Raw genomic sequence first — 18774 nt, forward strand, 5'->3', positions numbered from 1 at the left:
GCCTAGGCAGGGATTTAACTCATAGCAGTCTTCCTGCTTCAGCCTCTAAAATGCTGGGATTATAGGAGTCGACCACCACACCGTGTTGATTACTTTTTAAAGGGGTATATAAGAAAGTATGTGGCTATTGATGTGACAGAGAAATTAAAGATAGGGATGTCTGGGGGGGTGTTGTTTTTGCTTTGTTCAGATTTGTTCAGAATATGTCTCCTACTTCTTAATATTTGGGTAAAGGCACAGCCTAAAATTTAAAAACAGCCATAAAACAAACACATATAAAAAGAGTATTCTGGCTTATGGATTAGATTGCATTTATAAACAGTAAAATAAATTGGTGAATATGAGTTAACCAAAGTTTTGAGTAAAAAATTTTTTACATGCATTTATCTGTTAATAATTAAATTTTTAAAGCTTACATTGATTATTGTAGCATGTAAACTTATTTTGGGTGGGAAAAGTACATTCGGGAAGTTGAAACTGTTTTAAACATGTAAATTGATCAGTCCTACAATTTTTGTTTTTGTTTTTTTGTAAAATAATCTGGATTGCTTATTTTATATGCTGGGATGCTAGTTGTTTTTCTATTAATGCACTTAACTTGCATTCTAGCTTCGCCATTCAGAGACAGGCATCGTGTGGTGGGTTGTGTGACAGTGTCTGTCAATAGTGAAGACAAATAGTACCAGAGACACTTGACCCATCCAATCTCACCCAGGGTCTAGGTCGGTCTCGTTTTCAGACTTCTTCATAAGTCTTATTTTTCTTTCTTTCTTCCTTCCTTCTTATTTTTTGTTTTTATTTTAGTTTTTAAATAGTGGGTTGATACTGATTAAAACTAAATTTGTTTGTAAAGTTTTAAACTTTACATTAGTGTTAGAATAAGAAGAAATTGTAGAAAATGAAGATTGGCATGTAAGGTGTTGACAAAGCAGGTTTGCAGCCACTTTGTGTCTTCCATGTTTCAGTCTATTGGCAACACAAATGTTCTTATTTTTTTTTCTGAGAAATGTCTTTCTTCTATGATCTGAAAATATGTTCTTACATGGTGACTTTTATCAGACAAAAATGATGAGTTTTGAATTCATTGTTACCAGTAAGACAAATATGACTCCTCTTAAAGAACTCTCGGTATGTTTTAGATCAGCAGCTATACAGGTGCCTTGGTTGATTTTTAGGAGTATTTCTGGGTAAGCAGTCGCCTCCTTCTCTGTTCCACTATTGGCTCACATAATGCACTACAGAAGTTCATGGGCCTTGCTGTAGTGACCTTTTAGATAATTCGACTACTGCAGATAATTGAAATGTATAAATACACATGTGCATTTAATTGTTAGTGTCTGAACTCAGGGTCTTAGTTAAATATCATTTATGAAATGCATTTTAAGTCAGTGAAACATGTTTGTTTTGAGGACCTTAAAGAATAGTTCTGGTTTGAGAACTCTCTTTAAATAGTATTAGATCCAGATAAAATATAAGCTCTTTTTAATGTCATTTTAAGCACTAAAATGTTATGGTCATTACATAACTTGTAGTTGACATGACACACCTAAAACTAACATCTTCATTTTAAAGTATAGTCTAAGCAAGGAATATGTAAAATACCCGTAGGTTTCTCTTATGTGATAAAACTTAAAATCCAGTATTTATTTATTTAGTTTTTCATTTTGTTTTGTTTTGAGGCAGGGGCTCACTATGCAACCCTGGCTGACCTAGAACTCACTCTGTAGACCAGGCTGGCCTCAAACTCACATATATCTGCCTGCTTTTGCCTCCCAAGCACTGGGACTAAAGGCATGTACCACCACCTCTGGCTTGGTTTTTTATTTTATTTGTTTTTATTTTTATTTTTTAAAAGATTTATTTATTTATTTATTTATTTATTTATTTATTNGACACACCAGAAGAGGGCATCAGATCTCATTACGGGTGGTTGTGAGCCACCATGTGGTTGCTGGGATTTGAACTTCGGACCTTTGGAAGAGCAGTCGGGTGCTCTTACCCACTGAGCCATCTCACCAGCCCTTATTTTATTTTTTTAAAAATTCAATATTTGTATGTTCTGGCAATCTTTTTATTCCAAGTACTTTAAAAAATCATAATGGGCTTTAGTGATATGTCAGTTCTCTTTGTTGTGAAGTGGGAAGTGAAGCCAGGACATCATGAGTAGTAAGCATTGCTTTGCCACTAAGCTATATATAATCTTAATACTCCTTCATCAATAATTAAAAGAAGCCTTATAGGGCCAGTGAGATGATTCAGTAAGTAGAGAAACTTGCCACCACACCTGACAACTTGAGTTGGATCCCTGGAACCCACATGGCAATTTGGTTCTCAACCCAACTCACACAATTTGTCATGTGACCCATACATATATGCAATGGCATATGAGCATACACATAAAACAACACATACAAAACAAGTAAATAGGTAAATAAATATAGCAAAATAAATCTTAACTTTAAGAAGAATAAGCCATATGTCCAGTACATTGTGGCTGACATTTTATTTGCAAAGAATAGAATTATAGGCATGATGTTGATGTTTCTCTTTTTTTGTTGTGTTTTAATTGTTTTTGTTTTTGAAAGTCATTCTACATTGCCCTGGCTGTCCTTGAACTTACAGAGACAGACCTGTCTCTACCTCTGCCTCTGCCTCCCAAGTTTTGAGATTAATGGCATATACTATTGCACACAGATTCCCTTCATTTTTACATTTTAAAATTAATATAATCCTTCTGATGTTATAAATTTTCACTAGTTATTTATGGACTGGTAAATTAGTTTTCTTATTGGTTTGAGATATTCTTGGTGGTCACAGAAAGTGTTATAGAAAATAGCATATATAAATTAAGCTAAATTCAAAATAGTTATTTTATAAAGAAAATAAAAAATGTGTTTATATGCTACTTAGAAGAGAAAATAATTTTCAGAAAAACTTCCAGTATAAAAGATCGGTAAAAGACTCAAGGAACAAATAAAATTATATAGTTAATCATGGAAATACCTTATAACCATTTTGCTTTACAAAGAAATAAAAGCAGAGTGCTCTTCTAAGGGACCAGAGTTTGATTCCCAGTACTCACATGGTGGCTTGTAACAATCTGTAACTCCAGTTTCACACAACACAATGCTCTGTTATGGCCTCTGGCCTCTTGTAGGCACTTCTGGCACATAGTACTGTGATATTCATACAGCCAGAACACTCATACACATAAACCGATACACTTAGAATAAAAACAAATCTTTTTAAGAGAAATAAAAACATTTATTAAAACATTTATTTGAGGAGTTCTGTATTTTTAATATGCAGGAGTTAGTTTAACAGAGACTGAACATTCCTGACAGATAAAAATAAAGACTTCGCACTGATTAGGGAAGTGGGTACCATATTTCATTCATGCAAACTTATAAATAAAAATGAGTATCCAAGGCCAGGATGGTCATACACACCTGCAGTCTCAGCACTCAGGAGAATGTGGCAAGAAGAGTGTATGAATACAAGGCCAACCTGTACTACATAGCAAGACCTTGACTCAAAAAAAAAACAAGCAGTAGGAGGGCGGTGTCACATTCCTTTAATCCCAGCACTGAGAGGCAGAACAGGCAGGTCTCTGTGAGTTCCAGGTCAGCCAGAGATACATAGTAACTGCTTCAAAGATATCACACACACACCCAAAAATATAAGCATATACATACATATATGCATACAGACACACACATATGCATACACACACACAGGATTTTATTATCACTTCAGTTCTATAGAATGCCCTTCAGTTCTATAGAATGCCAATTAAGGTGTTTCTTGTGGGTTTTTTTTATTTGTTTGGTGTTTTGTTTTAGAGTGATTATATGATTTGACAGAAAGATCTTTTACTTAAGTATACTTATAGTATTCCCAGAAATAATTCTCTTGTTACTTTTTTGGGAATTCTTGAAATTGACAGGTTAATGTTTAGAAATCTAAAATGTCCTTGATATTGTTTCTATATTTTAGTGAATTAATGTTAAAAATTTGTTGTGATAAATTTAGGGTTAATATAAATAAATAGTTTCATACACACACATATTAGGAAAGACTGTTGTAGCATTCTCTGGGTTTGAAAGAGCAAGTAGTTAGCTCTAAACTCTCAGTAATTTATCTATACCAGGTACTGCTACTGTAATGCTATACAATCTAAGCATTTCACATTTTAGGTACTAAATCCTTTTTAAATCTCTAACCCTATTTATTTGCCAATCTAACTTAATAGAATTTAATATTCATCTGACTGCTTTTAATTAAACTTCCCATGATCCCCTCTTTAAGTTCAGTTATTTTACTAGTACAACTCACAGAACTCAGCAAACACACTTACTGGTTGATAATAAATAGTGTATTAAAGCATAGAAATGAATAGACCAATGAGCTAACGCATAGGAGAAGACCTAGAAGCCTTGGCCTCCAGTGGGAGTTTGACTGTGCCTCATTAATAGCATGTGGTAGTTCTATTCACCTTCCTACACACCTGAATTAAGGTTTTTTTTTTTTAATTTTTATATAGAGAAAAAATTTTAAAGAGGCTTCATTGGCTGTTTATCAACCTAAACTCCAGCTTCTCTGCTTTTTGGGATATGATTGATTCTTGTGGCAACCACCCCTCTTCCCCCATCTTGTGTTATTTAGCAACTTCACCCAAATTATCTTATTAATACTGTCTCAGGTGGTCGAAATGTGCTTGTTATAAATTAAAACCAAAAAATAAGAAAGACCCTGTCCAAAAATAAATAAAACCCATCCTTCACCTTTATCACTATGAAGCAGAAGACCAAAATTTTAACCAGATACTTATTTACTTATTGCTCTGTTCAACTTAGAAAGTTGCTAGGAGCTGTAAGCTAAGAACCCTGGGCAGAGATCCCTGAAATGTTTGTATTCTGCATTCTCATGTGCATGGTACTTGGACTCAGAGAGGAGGGGCTGTGGAAGAGCTTTATAGAAATACAAGTTCACAGCATTCATAGTGCATGCTTTGTGTGAGCCACTGCAAAGAGTGCATGCTACCTACTAGGATTTCTCTGAAAATCAAGAATATAGACACACACAAGCACAAATTTTAGTTTCATTTTTGGCCAATAGTTGGAACAGATGGAGGAACATTAGATATATCTTTCCTGTTTCGTCCAAAATGATCATGGTAGTATTTTTCCAAAAAAGAAAAAAAAAAAGAAAGAAAAAGCTATATTTAAACCCAAAGTGGCTACAAATCAGCTCCTAAACTGTCATTGACATTAGCATCTAGATTTTGTAGTTTTTACAGATCTTTAAAAATATTTATTTCCTAGAAAACATTGCATTAATGCATGATACAAATTTGATAAATTTTTCTTTAAATTGGAATGCAGTTTAAAAGTGACTGAATTTTCTAATTTCAGCTACTGCATTTGACAAGGATACAAACTAAAAAGTGGAACTGGTATTATCTACTCCTTCAGGTTCTTTGACTTATGATAGGAGGAGGAAAATTTAGAGTGTGGCTTCATATAGATCACATTATGGGTGGCTAACATGGCTGTGCTCTTCAACCTTGGCAACAATGAGAATTTTTTGTTATTTCAAGTAACTTACATATTTTGATATATGCTTTCAGTTGAGTTCAGTTAATTTATAGCACAGCTTTTTATTATCCAAACACAGACTTCCTTACATTTTAGCTCTATAATTGACAATGAATATTATGATTTCAATAATTTAACATTGTATTGTGCAGTTTTAAAACTGTGGCATAAGTGGTTGAAGATACAAAATTAAGTTTAAGCATTACCAATTTTTACTTATGTGCACATTATATCTTGAACATGATAAAATAGTATTTGTGAGATTACAGGTAACTTCCAACCCAAACACTGTTGTGTGGCTGAGGTGATGCATTTAAGAACTAAAGTAGCAGTGTTCTCAGCTACTGCTACTGCAGTTTGCTGCACAGTCTGGGCTACAGAGATTTATTTAAATCTGCTTCCCCCCCCCTACTTGATAAGTGATTTAGTTTAAAATATTTTTATAGGAATTCTGACATTCTAGAAATTTTCATGCCTAATTTTTTGTTAGGCTTTGAACAGTAATATTTGCTATTCGCTACCATACTGGAAAATGACCTGATAGTCACAATTAAGCAGACCTTTTAAAAAGAGAAGCAATGGACAGGGATAGCCAATGTTTGAGCACATGAGAACTTTATAGGAAAAGTCCATCTAGCAGCCACCCTGGTTTTGCTTTTTATTCATTCTTAAAGGATAGATTTTTTTTGTTGTTGTTGTTACTTGTGGATTTGATGTGCTATTTCCAACCTTGAGATTCTCAGTGGCCACCCTGTAAGCAAGCCTGATCCACACCAAGCCTTTCTCATCTTTATTCTCGTGGATTTTACAATCAGTTCTAGTGATTGTACCAGTTCCATTTTGCCTCCAGTTCAGTTGATTATCTATATTTTTCTCTATTTATTTTTCATTTTATAATTGGTATCTGGAATAATCAGCAGCTCTTTTCTCATTTATTTTCTCATATTTTTATTCCAGGATTTGCCTCTGAAGCAGGGAGTGTCTGCATTAAAAATGACCTGTAGTTCTCTGCTTCATAGGTTAGAAACTTATTTTAATATTTTGTGGCTAAGCACAGTCCCACTTTTCAAATTCTATAATGAATTATTTAATTGGCATTGAATGTGGACCACAAGCATATGTTTCATATTGGGGTTTTCTGTATTACTTTAAATGATCAAAATTCAACAGAACGTTCAGCTGAGGCAATAAAAGCTTTATTCTTGCTTTACAGCTTAAAACACCAAATTAGATTTTTAAAAAATCTATCAATTATAACAAAAGTAAAATAATGCTATTTGGGCATTTTTCAAAAATTATATTTCTAGGCTTTATATTGCTTAAAGCATTTATATTCTAAAACTTAACCAAATTCCAATTATTCTTTTGGGGAAAACAATCAGTTCACAAATCACATTTTCATTGGGACTGCTAGCCAGCCTAGGTGAAAACACGTCTAGTGTACTTACTCTTGGATTATACACTGCAGATGCTTCTTCAGCTCCCTCCTCTTCCTCCATGGGCGGTGCTTGCAGCTCCTTTACCACCTCTTCCAGCCCTACCATTTATTCTACCTCAGTCACCGACAGCAAGGCTATGCAAGTGGAGAGCTGCTCCTCAGCCGTGGGGGTAAGTAACAGAGGGGTAAGTGAAAAGCAGTTAACCGGTAACACAGTTCAGCAGCATCCATCAACCCCGAAGAGGCACACAGTTTTGTACATCTCACCACCACCTGAGGACTTGCTGGATAACAGTCGGATGTCCTGCCAGGATGAGGGGTGTGGATTGGAATCTGAGCAGAGCTGCAGTATGTGGATGGAGGATTCCCCCTCCAACTTCAGTAACATGAGCACCAGTTCCTACAATGATAACACTGAGGTACCTCGTAAATCACGAAAACGAAATCCAAAGCAGAGGCCGGGGGTCAAACGACGAGATTGTGAAGAATCTAATATGGATATATTTGATGCCGACAGTGCCAAAGCACCTCACTATGTGCTTTCTCAGCTTACCACGGACAACAAAGGCAACTCAAAAGCTGGAAATGGGTTGGTATCCACATTTTTTAAAGTTCTATCACCATTATGCAAAACAAAAAAGTAAATCATTCCCAAATTTTCTTAATTCTCAGCTCAAGTTTGCATATAAAGTAAAAAATGCTAATTTTTCCTTGAAGTACATGATATTTTAACTTAAAATAATCAAATTTTACTAGAAAAATAATATAAAAATAGCAGTAGATTATAGCAAAGGAATTTTATGCGTATGGTTAGGCATAGAGGAAAAGATAATCTGTTTTGAAATAACTTAAACTTCAAATGAACTTATATTTTAAAAGTATTTTTAAAATATCTTTACCTGCAGAAGTAAGGAGCAATATAATAATGCTATAGCTAAAACACCTTAGTGTTTCTCCAGAAACTGATTTGTTCTTCTAGCAGTTTGTTTCATGGGCCATTCCCTTAGATTTTTCAGAGAATTTTACATTATATTCATGTTTTTTGACTTTACTTGATAAAAATAAGAAAACAAAAGAGATGACTTAATTCTCATTTAGGTTCATGTGCTTGAATTTTTTTTCCTTTGTACAGTGTGCCAATTTGGGCCTTTTAAAAAAATTATTACTACCCCCCTCCCAGCCCCCCGATTCTGTTTCTTATTTGAAGGATAATGAAACAGAATTGTGGTACACATTTGAGCTTTCTGTTCATATGTGCCATTGATGCACTACTCCATGCTATATAGATAGACTAATATGATATACTTTAGGATTTCTTTTGGTTTTGGGGGGTCTTGGGTCCTTGGGGTTTTTTTGTTTTTGTTTTTGCTTGTTTGTTTTTGGGAGTCTTTTTTGTTTTTGGTTTTGGTTTTTGTTTTTTTTGAGATAGAGTTTCTCTGTAAAGCCCTGGCTGTCCTGGAACTTGCTTTGTAGACCAGGCTGGCCTTGAACTCAGAGATCACCTACCTCTGCCTCCTGAGTACTGGGATTAAAGGTGTGCACCACCACTGCCTGACTTAGGATTCCTTTAGTATTTTAATTGTAATATTTAGTCGCTAGACTTTTGAAAGTAAAAGTTTCTACAATATATTCAATAAAATTTAACTCACTAGATTTCGAGAATTAGTTTTTGAGGAGGCACTGAGTGTGACTCTTTAGGTAATGCAGGGTCATTTGCAATTTCTTCCCATCACAAAAGAAATAGTCTGAAAGCTTAGACTGGTGTACTTTGTGATGACATCTTTGACTTGTTACATTAAAAAATCCAATTCAGTCTTTATCATAATAAAGATTAAATGTGTCCTCAAATATTTTCTGTGTACATTTTAAAATTAGTAAGTCTATACTCAAATGTATGAAACCCTAAAGTGAAACTCATGTCCTTAAAGTCTAACCTGAAAATTAATTTGAAAAAAAAATAGCCTACTCTTTTTCTTTATACTTTCATTAAAACTCCTTTAGAGTGCTATAGTTAAATAATTTAAATGCTTTACAGTTTCAAAAAGACTAGATTAGGCAGTTTCCAAAAGAAAACAAGATAAAGCCTTTCCTAACACATCACAGCTTAACACTCCGGAACTCTAGAAAGGAGTATTTATTCAAAGATAAATAAGACTCTGAAATGTGCTGGACACTCCAAGTCACATAAAGAAGTGTGACTGATAGTACAGATCTGAAAGGGGTGTGCATGGCAGTAAATATATGTGGGCTTATTTGGGCTGCAGTGGAAAGGGTCCTTTTTTACAGAGTTACAGTGGAAGATATTTTCCTATTTGTACTGAAATAGTTATTAAAGTTTCCAGTTAATAACAGTAAAGTTTTGACTTGGGGATAGTCAAACAGCGATTTACTGTTGCTGATTAAAGAGATTTCTTGACCTACATCTTTTCTGCTTCTGCTTTTGTATGATAGATATATCTTAGAAATGATTTGAGGTTACCAGGGAAAGTATAATGACATTGGTCAAGACAAAACTTTCATGAAATAATTCATGAAGCAGAAACTCCATCAAGCAGCAGAAGAAATGCCCATCTTCTTAGGTAATGGAAAATTATTTAACAATAGTATATGAAAATGATAAAGAAGTTTAAAATTTGAATTTATAAGATATATTGAGGAAAAAATGAAACCAAATGTAAAATACATGGACAGCCAACCATTCTTAAACAACCTTCAGTTCTATCTAATTGCCTCTTTTTAAAAAAAAATGAAAGAGATATTAGAAACATGAAATTTGAGCCGGGTGTGGTGGCGCACGCCTTTAATCCCAGCACTCGGGAGGCAGAGGCAGGCGGATTTCTGAGTTCGAGGCCAGCCTGGTCTACAGAGTGAGTTCCAGGACAGCCAGAGCTATACAGAGAAACCCTGTCTCGAAAAACCAAAAGAAGAAAAAGAAAAGAAACATGAAATTTTGAAATGTTTTGAGAGATAAGTTAGAAAGTCTTTAATATGACATAATTTGAAGTTTATATAATGCTAAGTATTTATTAAATGAACTTGATGTGTTGCATATAGCAGTTCATTTATCTTCGTGAACCTGAAGTTTTGATAACTGACAAACAGAAAGATGATTATTTTTACAACTAAAAAGTTAGGGCTTATTAAGGAAACATCTGTCTTAAAGCCTCTTTGTATGTCAGTATTGCTGACCTTATCAATCTTAAATTCTTCACTAATATCCTGGGAATCAGCAGCACTATATCTTTTAAAGTTCTAGAAGTTTAATTATGATATTATATGGATGTGGAAATCATTTTAGGCCTTTTTGTAGTTAAAATTATTTTTTAACAGAAAACCTGAAGGAATATCTAGCACAAAAGAACATGAATGTCATTCTAAGACTTCTAAGTAGAATGTGCCACAATACATTATCTATGGAAGTTGTCATTTAGATGTAAGATTCCAGTGATGAAGTCTCTTTCTAACATGAGGAAGCCCTACCTTTGATATTCAGCCCTGCAAAAATAAATCAACTAATCCCCATGTAATGAACTGCTGTTTTCTTGCTTTTTTCTGAAGCTGTTTTACCTTAACAGTTTATAAATTGAATTACTACTTTTCTAAGAATTAGTTGATGATTTCATTGTTTTATATGTCTGTAGATGAAAATATACATTTTTCCACTTTTACATTTAAACTTAGAGAATAAAGAGATTTTTAGAATATAGTTTCAGAGCCAGGCATGGAGGGTGGTAAACTCATGTAAGCCCAGCACTTGGGAAGCTGAGGCTATGGGTTTGTGAGAGGGAGATCAGCCTGGCCTGTAGTGAGTTCAAGATCAGTTTGGGCTATGTAGTAAGAATCCACACACACACCCGCCCCCCCCCAAAAAACCCAACAGGAACATTTTCAGTATGTTAGGAATTAAATTTAATTCCTTGTGGTCTTTTTAGTGCATGTGTGTGTGTATGTATGTGTATATACATATATATACATACATACACACATATATATTAGCATATATATTTTATATATATGCATATAATATATATATCAACTCACTCAACAAACATTTATTACAAATAAGATATTTGTTTTACAGGAACCATTTTGATTTACTCTCAAAACATTAGCTTGATTAGTATAAATAAAAGTCTTACCAGTTGAAATAAGTTGTCATGTCATTCAAGTTTTCTTAGTATTTCAGTATCAAATTTTTCATTTTTGTTATAATCAATACATATGAATTGTAAGTATTTGGAAAAAATACAAGAAATTAAGTAAATAGCCCATAATCTAGTCACTCATGTAAATTGCTGTTGTCATTACACTATAATTTCTTTTAGTTCCTTTGTATATACATGTGGGAGATACTTTTACATAGTTTTTAAATATACCTCTTTTCTTTTTTGCTTTGGTAATAAGATGAATACAAAACAGATTATTATAGAATCTCATGTATAAGAAATTATACACTCTTCAATCCTAACATTTAAATTCACCCAGAATGCTAAAAAGAAAATCATTATTTTCCCCATTATTCCACTTCAGCCTGATACTTTTGTTCATAGATTTAGTCCTCTAGGGACTTTAAAATGACTTACACATACAGGTTATCTCTGACTTACCTGTGTCAGACTTAGGAGAATGGTGTTTCTCACCCAAGTAAGGTCTGGTCCCGCCCTTCTTACCAGTATAAAAACTCCTTTCCTCTCTGCTCTCCTTGTCTGTTTCTTCTTCCTGTTTGCCTTCATCAGCAGGTATCTCGCATGAACTTGCCCTGTCAGTCATTACCAGTGCTACCCTTCCCTCCATACTTCTGTCCCTGTCCTAGGGAGTCCTTCCAACTGAGTGACTGCCTACCTTCCCTTTACTCTTATGACTGAGGCAGTAGCTTGGTCACAACTGGATTGGTAAATTTTAGGACCAGGGTTAAAGCTGTTCTTCTGTTTTTAAAATAATATTCCTCTGGGGATCTGGTTACCTTGCTGTGAATAAAAAAAAAAGGCATGGTAGGCCCTGACTTTTCAATAACATACATGTGTAATTTTAAATCTACTTCATGTTACTAGGGGTTGAGGGGTTATTCTACTTATTTTCATAAGGTATTTGCATTACATAGCTACTTTATAGAGGTCTTAAACACTGTTTTGGGCATTGTATGATAACCAAAGAAATGCTTAAATTAACACAGTTTTAGATGGACCATGGCTTAGGTAGGTGGGACAACAGGAGGATCTGCACCTCAAGGCCACCTTCAGCTATATACAACAGGTTGAAGACAGCCTGGGGTATATGAGACCCTGTCTCCAAAAAACAATAAAACAAAACTTCCACAATTAAAAAACAAAACCACGTAGAATTACCAGTACTATAGAGCTCAGGTTACAAGATTTTTACTTTAATCATTTAACCAGTCACAGATAAAAGTAATCTTTAAAAAAAAAATCACACTGATTATTTACTAAATCTTATTTCCCCCAAAAATTGAATCACTGATTTTTTTATTATAAATTTCTCATTTTGATTTACTAAGAAAGCAGTCCAAAAGAATATACTACATATACCTTCATTATTGAATCTTTTAGATAGATTTGGTAGTTTTTGCCAATTTCTTTCTTTCTTTCTTTCTTTCTTTCTTTTTTTTTTTTTTGCAAGACTGATTAAAAAGTAACCATGATTAGTCTTTTAGCTTTATGTGGCTGATATGTATAATTTTTACACTTTATTTTAACTGAATTGCAGTGAGGAAACAATAGTCATTACACTGTCTTTCTCCTGCCACCCAACTATAATTTTTTTCTTTCCTGTCCAGCTTTCTCTTTCATGGCATGCAGTTACACTTGGGTCAAAAATATTTTAAAGATACTTTAGGCTGTGTTCTATTTTATCCATAAGTTAAGCAGTTGTTTTCAGTGTTATTGCCTTTCTGTTTCTTCCTTTATCTAAGATAGCTTTTATAGAAGACTGTTTTTGATATTTCCTTCATGTTGTGCTTTGGATTCTCAGAACATTGGACAGCCAAAAGGGAACTGGAGTAAAGAAGAGCCCTATGTTGTGTGGACAGTATCCGGTTAAAAGTGAGGGGAAGGAGCTGAAGATAGTGGTACAGCCTGAAACCCAACACCGAGCCCGGTACCTGACAGAGGGCAGCCGAGGCTCTGTAAAAGATAGAACACAGCAAGGCTTTCCTACGGTGAAGGTAATCATTTTATTTAGTAGCGTATAAGACTGGCCCATGAGGTGACTTTGTAGGTGAAAGTTTATCCCCAGAATCTGGTCAATGGTGGGAGAAGAGAACTGGCTCTACATGGTTATCCTGACCGCCACATAACCACACCATGGCACACACATGCCCCACATACATGTTCCCCATGCAAAACCATCAAATACATGTAAAAATAATACTTATCTATGTGATGAATTTCCTTCAATTTTACTAATTATTTTAAGCTCAGGAAAAGCTTCCTGAAATAGAAGGATAGAAGTATTAGTATAATAAAAAACAAATGTCTAATTGGGCCATAAGCCAAGTAGTACTTAGATAACATTTGAATTTTTTATTTATCTGGTTGATTTTGTTTTTCTGAGATTATGTTTCACTATAACTCAGGCTAACCAGGAACTCAATATGTAGTCCATGCCAGCCTTGAATTCAAGGCAAGCCTCCTGCCTCCTGAGTGCTTGAATTATAGATGTGAGCCATCATGCCTGGGTAAAATTTAGTTTGAGAGATGCGAGTATGTTCTGAAAAGAAAAAAATATCTGCAGGTCATTAATTATCTTCCTCCTTTGTTTAATAGTGATAGTAGATTCATCCAAAATGCATTATTAAGAAGAAATTTTAAAGTAAATGCAAAAAAATAGTAGAAATTATTACGAACTTCACCAGGCATGGTAGCACATTCTTTTAACTCCAGCATTTAGGAGGCAGAGACTGGCAGCTCTAATATAAATTAGAGGCCAATCATAGTCTTCATAGCAAGCATAGAGAGTTCCAGGCCAGACAGAACTATATGGTGAGCACTTGTCTGAAAGCATAAGAACATGGAAATAAGGGTTTTTTTTTCTCTTGGTTTTTGAGACAGGGTTTCTTGGTGTAGCCCTGGCTATCCTGGAATTCACTCTGTAGACCAGGCTGGCCTCAAACTCAAGAGAGTCACCTACCTCTGCCTCCCAAGCACTGGGATTAAAGGTGTGTGTCACTGCTGCTCAGCTCAGAAAATAAGATTCTTAAAATTATCAGAATTACCTTTTCAGAACTCTGATTTAAGGTAAAAATTTTTCAATTGGTACTTTTATTATAAAGAATATTATTGTTTGAAAATAGAAAAAACAAACAAACAAACATGAACTGCCATTCATTTCATACTTAAATGAAATCATGATTGAAACTCAGGATTGGGAAATGTGTCTTTGAACATTTGTTCCTGTCTTACCGCACTAATCCATCTGCAACCAATCCAGTAACAACCTCAAGACAAGTACCAGGCAAGAGAGAAATTCAGGTTTTGTTTTGTGTATATTTAGCTGGATATTTTCATAGTTTAGTTAGTATTTTTCATCTCATTACCTGCCTTTATGTTGTGCTTGGTCTAACTAAGTACTTACATATTTATATATATTATTGATTAATTGCCTGACTGTGATAGGGAATGAAATGACTGCCCTCAACAGTTCATTTGTTCATTCACTCAGCAGACACTTATTCCGTTTCAAGTGCTGAGACCGGTCCAGCTACTGCTAACTAGTTCTGTAGTAACTACATTCCATTAAAACTTTATATATTCTCTGCTAAACTATTACATAATCCATTTGTAGAAGGACATCACAATAGATATACACTTCCTTATTTCTTTAATTATTTGCCTGATTATGATAATCTCTGTACTATGCTAATATAATGGAATAGAAAAGATGTGACTTTTTATAATTTTTTTGCATCCTTTATCAACAGCTTCAGTGTGTTTATTGTAAGATGCATTTTCTATTACAACTATTATTCTGAATATGAACTATCTTTTTATTTATGAGAGTTTTGTTAGAGGTCTATAATGATCACATATCTTACTTTAAGCAAACACTTCTTATCACAGATGATGTTCTGGCCCAGGATTTAATGATCCAGTCTTTGAACTCCATTTTCCTGTCATTTGTTTGGCTGCCTTTTCAAATACTTTCCTCAAACTGCTTAAGTAGTAAAATTTATCATATATATTCTCATTGATGATGAAGATGTTGCCATTAATACAATGCAGTGGTGGTAGCAGATCCTGAGTAATCTATATACTGTCTGGGCAATTGTGTATCCATTCCCAACTTATGCAAATAGGTTATTTGACAGTTTAGCATTAGCACATCTAAATAATTAAAATGTAGTTATTGTAGAACTAATACAGTAGTTTTTTGTAAAGACCCAGTTTTTATTTAATTTTTGTTATGAAGCTAGCCTTTAATTGAGCCATCTCTCCAGTGTTCCCCTCCCCCACTTCTTTTTCATTCTTTATGGTTTTGTTTTTTGTCTTGTTTTGTTTTGTTTTTTTGAGACAGGCCTCTATAAAGTCCTGTAACTCACAGAGATCCACCTGCCTCTGCTGTGATTCTGACTTCAGTTTTTCTTTATAAGAAAATGTTTGGGCTGGGTGTATGGCTTGGGTGAAGTACTAGCCTAGCATTTGTGAGCTCCTAGGTTCAGTCTTCAACAACAAAAAAGGGAGGAAGGAAAAGGGAAGTTTTACCTATTTTCCTTTATGCTTAAGTTATTTCTCCATCCAGTTTTAAATACATGATTTGATTTTGAATGTCTAGTTCATAATGAGTTTATTTGAAATGCTAACTAGTGTTTATGATGCATGTTATCTGTTTCCAGCTGGAAGGCCATAATGAACCAGTGGTGTTGCAGGTATTTGTGGGCAATGATTCTGGTCGAGTAAAACCACATGGATTCTATCAGGCCTGTAGAGTAACTGGGCGAAATACAACTCCGTGCAAAGAAGTGGACATTGAAGGTACCACTGTTATAGAAGTTGGTCTTGATCCTAGCAACAACATGACACTGGCGTGAGTACCTTAATCCCCCTCCCTTTTTTTGTTTGTTCAAGATTTATTTATTATGTGTACAGCATTCTGGCTACATACATGGCTGCAGGTCAAAAGAGGGCACCAGATCTCACTATAGATGGTTGTGAGCCACCATGTGGTTGCTGGGAATTGAACTCAGGACCTCTAGGAGGAGCAACCAGTGAGTGCTCTTAACCACTGAGCCATCTCTCCAGCCTCCCCATCCCACCCCCCCTCCCCGCGCCCTGGTTATTTTTTAAACAAAATTTTATAAGTTACTCTGATTAGCCTAGAACCCTCTATGTATACCAGGCTGGCCTCAAATTCACAGAGATCTGCCACCTGAATTCTAGGATTAAAGATGTGTTCCACTGTGCCTGGCAGCTTTTTATATTTTATTTATTTATTTGTTTATTGAGTTTTTGTTGTTTTGGGGGGATTTTTTTTATTTGTTTCTTTTTTGTTTTGTTTTTTGTTTTATAGATAGGCTCTTTCTACATTGCCTTGGCTGTCCTAGAACTAATGTGTAGACCACTGGACAACCCCCTGCCTCCTGAGTCCTGGGATTTAAAGTGTGCACCACCATACCTGGCTCTTAGCAAATTTTAAAATAGATTTATTTTACTTATGTGTATGCTATATCCCTATGTGAGTTTCTGTGCAATATGTGTGTGCAGTTGCTCACAGAAACAAGAGGAAGATATTGGATCTCCTGGAACTAGAATGACCAACCTACATAGCTGCTAGGAACCCAACCAAGCAGCAAGTGCTCTTAACCTCTGAGCCATGTCTCTTAGCTCCCAAGAATTTTTTTATTATATTATATTCTTATGATAATCATAAAAATACTGGGTTTCTCTTTGTAGCCCTGGCTATTCTGGAACTGACTCTGTAGACCGGACTGGTCTCAAATTTATAGAGATGCACCTGCCCCTGCCTTCCGAGTGTTGGGATTAAAGGTTTGCACCACCACCGCAGGTCGATTTTTTTTTTTTTTTTTTTAGGACCTTATTAAAATGTTTTAAATAGAACAATCTGTTCTTACAGGACTATAGAGATGGCTCAGCCATTAAAGACTAGGATCACTCCAAAAAGACAAAAGGGCTTCTTCCAGAAGGGTTTCAGACTGAGTTGCATTCACGTTTTGCTTTCCTAAAGAGTTCTCAAAGCAGGGAAATAAAGGCCAAAGAACATGCTGGCTTTTTTAGAAGATAAAATCAAGACTTACTTATTGAAATTTTTAATTAATATACTAAAAATAAAAATTGTATGGTCAGGGTCTGGGGAAATAGCTTAGTTGGTATAGTACTTGTCTAGTTATGAGTAAAGCTTGAGGTTGGACCCCAGCACTACATGACCTCTGTGTGGTGGTGCATGTCTATAGCCCAAACATTCTGAGGTGGAGGCAAGAGAGCCAGAAGTTCAAGGTCATACTTGACTATGTAGTATGTTTGTACTCTATTTCTAAAAGAAAACAGAAAAAATATACACTTCAAAATTTGACCTTAGGCTAGAGAAATGGCTCAGCGGGCAAAAGCACCTGCCACCAATCCCGATAACCTGGTTTTGATACTAGAACCCAAATGGTAGAAGAGTACTGAGTCACAAAAGGTTGTCTTCTGAGCCCCACACAGACCTTGCTGTGCATGCTCCCAACAATGGATGAATGGTGTTTTAAAAATTCTACAAATAAGCCGGGCGTGGTGGCAGATGCCGTTAATCCCAGCACTCAGGAGGCAGAGGCAGGCGGATTTCTGAGTTCGAGGCTAGCCTGGTCTACAGAGTGAGTTCCAGGACAGCCAGGGCTACACAGAGAAACCCTGTCTTGAAAAGCCAAAAAAAAAAAAAAAAAAAAAAAAAAAAAAAAAAAAAAAAAATCTACAAATAATAGCTATTATATTGTTTGTTTGTTTTGAAACAGGCTTTCCAAAAAAAGATAGACAGACAGATAGACAGGGTCTCTCTGTATAGTTCTGGCTATCCTGGATTTCCCTGTGTTGACCATGATGGCCTTGAACTCACAGTGATCTTTCTGCCTCTACCTTCTGAGTGTTGGGATAGAAGGTGGTATACACGGTCATAACCAGCAAACTACCATTTTAATGTTTATCTTTCCAGGTTTTTGTTTGGTTTTGTTTTTGACAAACTTGAGGTATTATTTAGTAATCTGCTTTTTAGTTAATTTAGGAATGTTTTACAATTTTCATTAACTGTTACTATATAATTTTCTACTGCAGGATGTAGTTGCTAATTTTAAAAAAAGCATAACTCATTCTGGTTTTTTTAAACATTTTGCTTTATGTTTATGGAAGTTTTGCCTGTATGTCTGTGCACCACTTACATGCCTGGTACCCAGAGGCTAGAAGAGGGCATCACATCTGGAACTTGGAGTTATAGACAGTTGGGAGCTTTCATGTAGGTGCTAGAAACTAAGCCATGGTCCTCTAGAAGAGCAACCAATGCTCTTAACTACTGAACCATCTCTCCACCTCCTCATTCTTTTTTTAATATCTGAATTAGCTGCAAAAGAGAAAGTTTTAAAAAAAAAAAAAGCACCAGAATAGAGGCCAGAAAGATAGTTTATCAGTTAAGAACACTCATGACTCTTCTAGAAGACAAGGGTTTTAGAGCCCAACACCTACATGGTAGCTTACAGTTAGCTTTAACTCTAATTCCAAGAGATCTGATGCCCTTCTCCAG

At 35.1% G+C, this 18774-nt stretch overlaps 1 protein-coding gene across 7 annotated transcripts in view; it reads left to right on the forward strand.

Moving 5' to 3' along the window:
- Window positions 1-18774, forward strand: part of Nfat5 (nuclear factor of activated T cells 5) — an 86079-nt gene that overhangs the window by 37939 nt on the left and 29366 nt on the right. For 3 of the 7 annotated variants that reach the window (XM_021171155.2, XM_029480992.1, XM_029480993.1), the window contains 3 exons: window positions 7066-7624; window positions 13024-13216; window positions 15884-16074. In XM_021171155.2, the coding sequence (XP_021026814.1) occupies window positions 7066-7624; window positions 13024-13216; window positions 15884-16074 (943 nt within the window). Of the gene's footprint in view, window positions 1-6554; window positions 6617-7065; window positions 7625-13023; window positions 13217-15883; window positions 16075-18774 lie in introns of all 7 variants that reach the window. The other 4 variants (XM_029480995.1, XM_029480994.1, XM_029480996.1 and 1 more) reach the window with 4 other exon arrangements.

Source organism: Mus caroli, chromosome 8 (assembly GCF_900094665.2).
Source record: "Mus caroli chromosome 8, CAROLI_EIJ_v1.1, whole genome shotgun sequence".
NCBI lineage: Eukaryota > Metazoa > Chordata > Mammalia > Rodentia > Muridae > Mus > Mus caroli.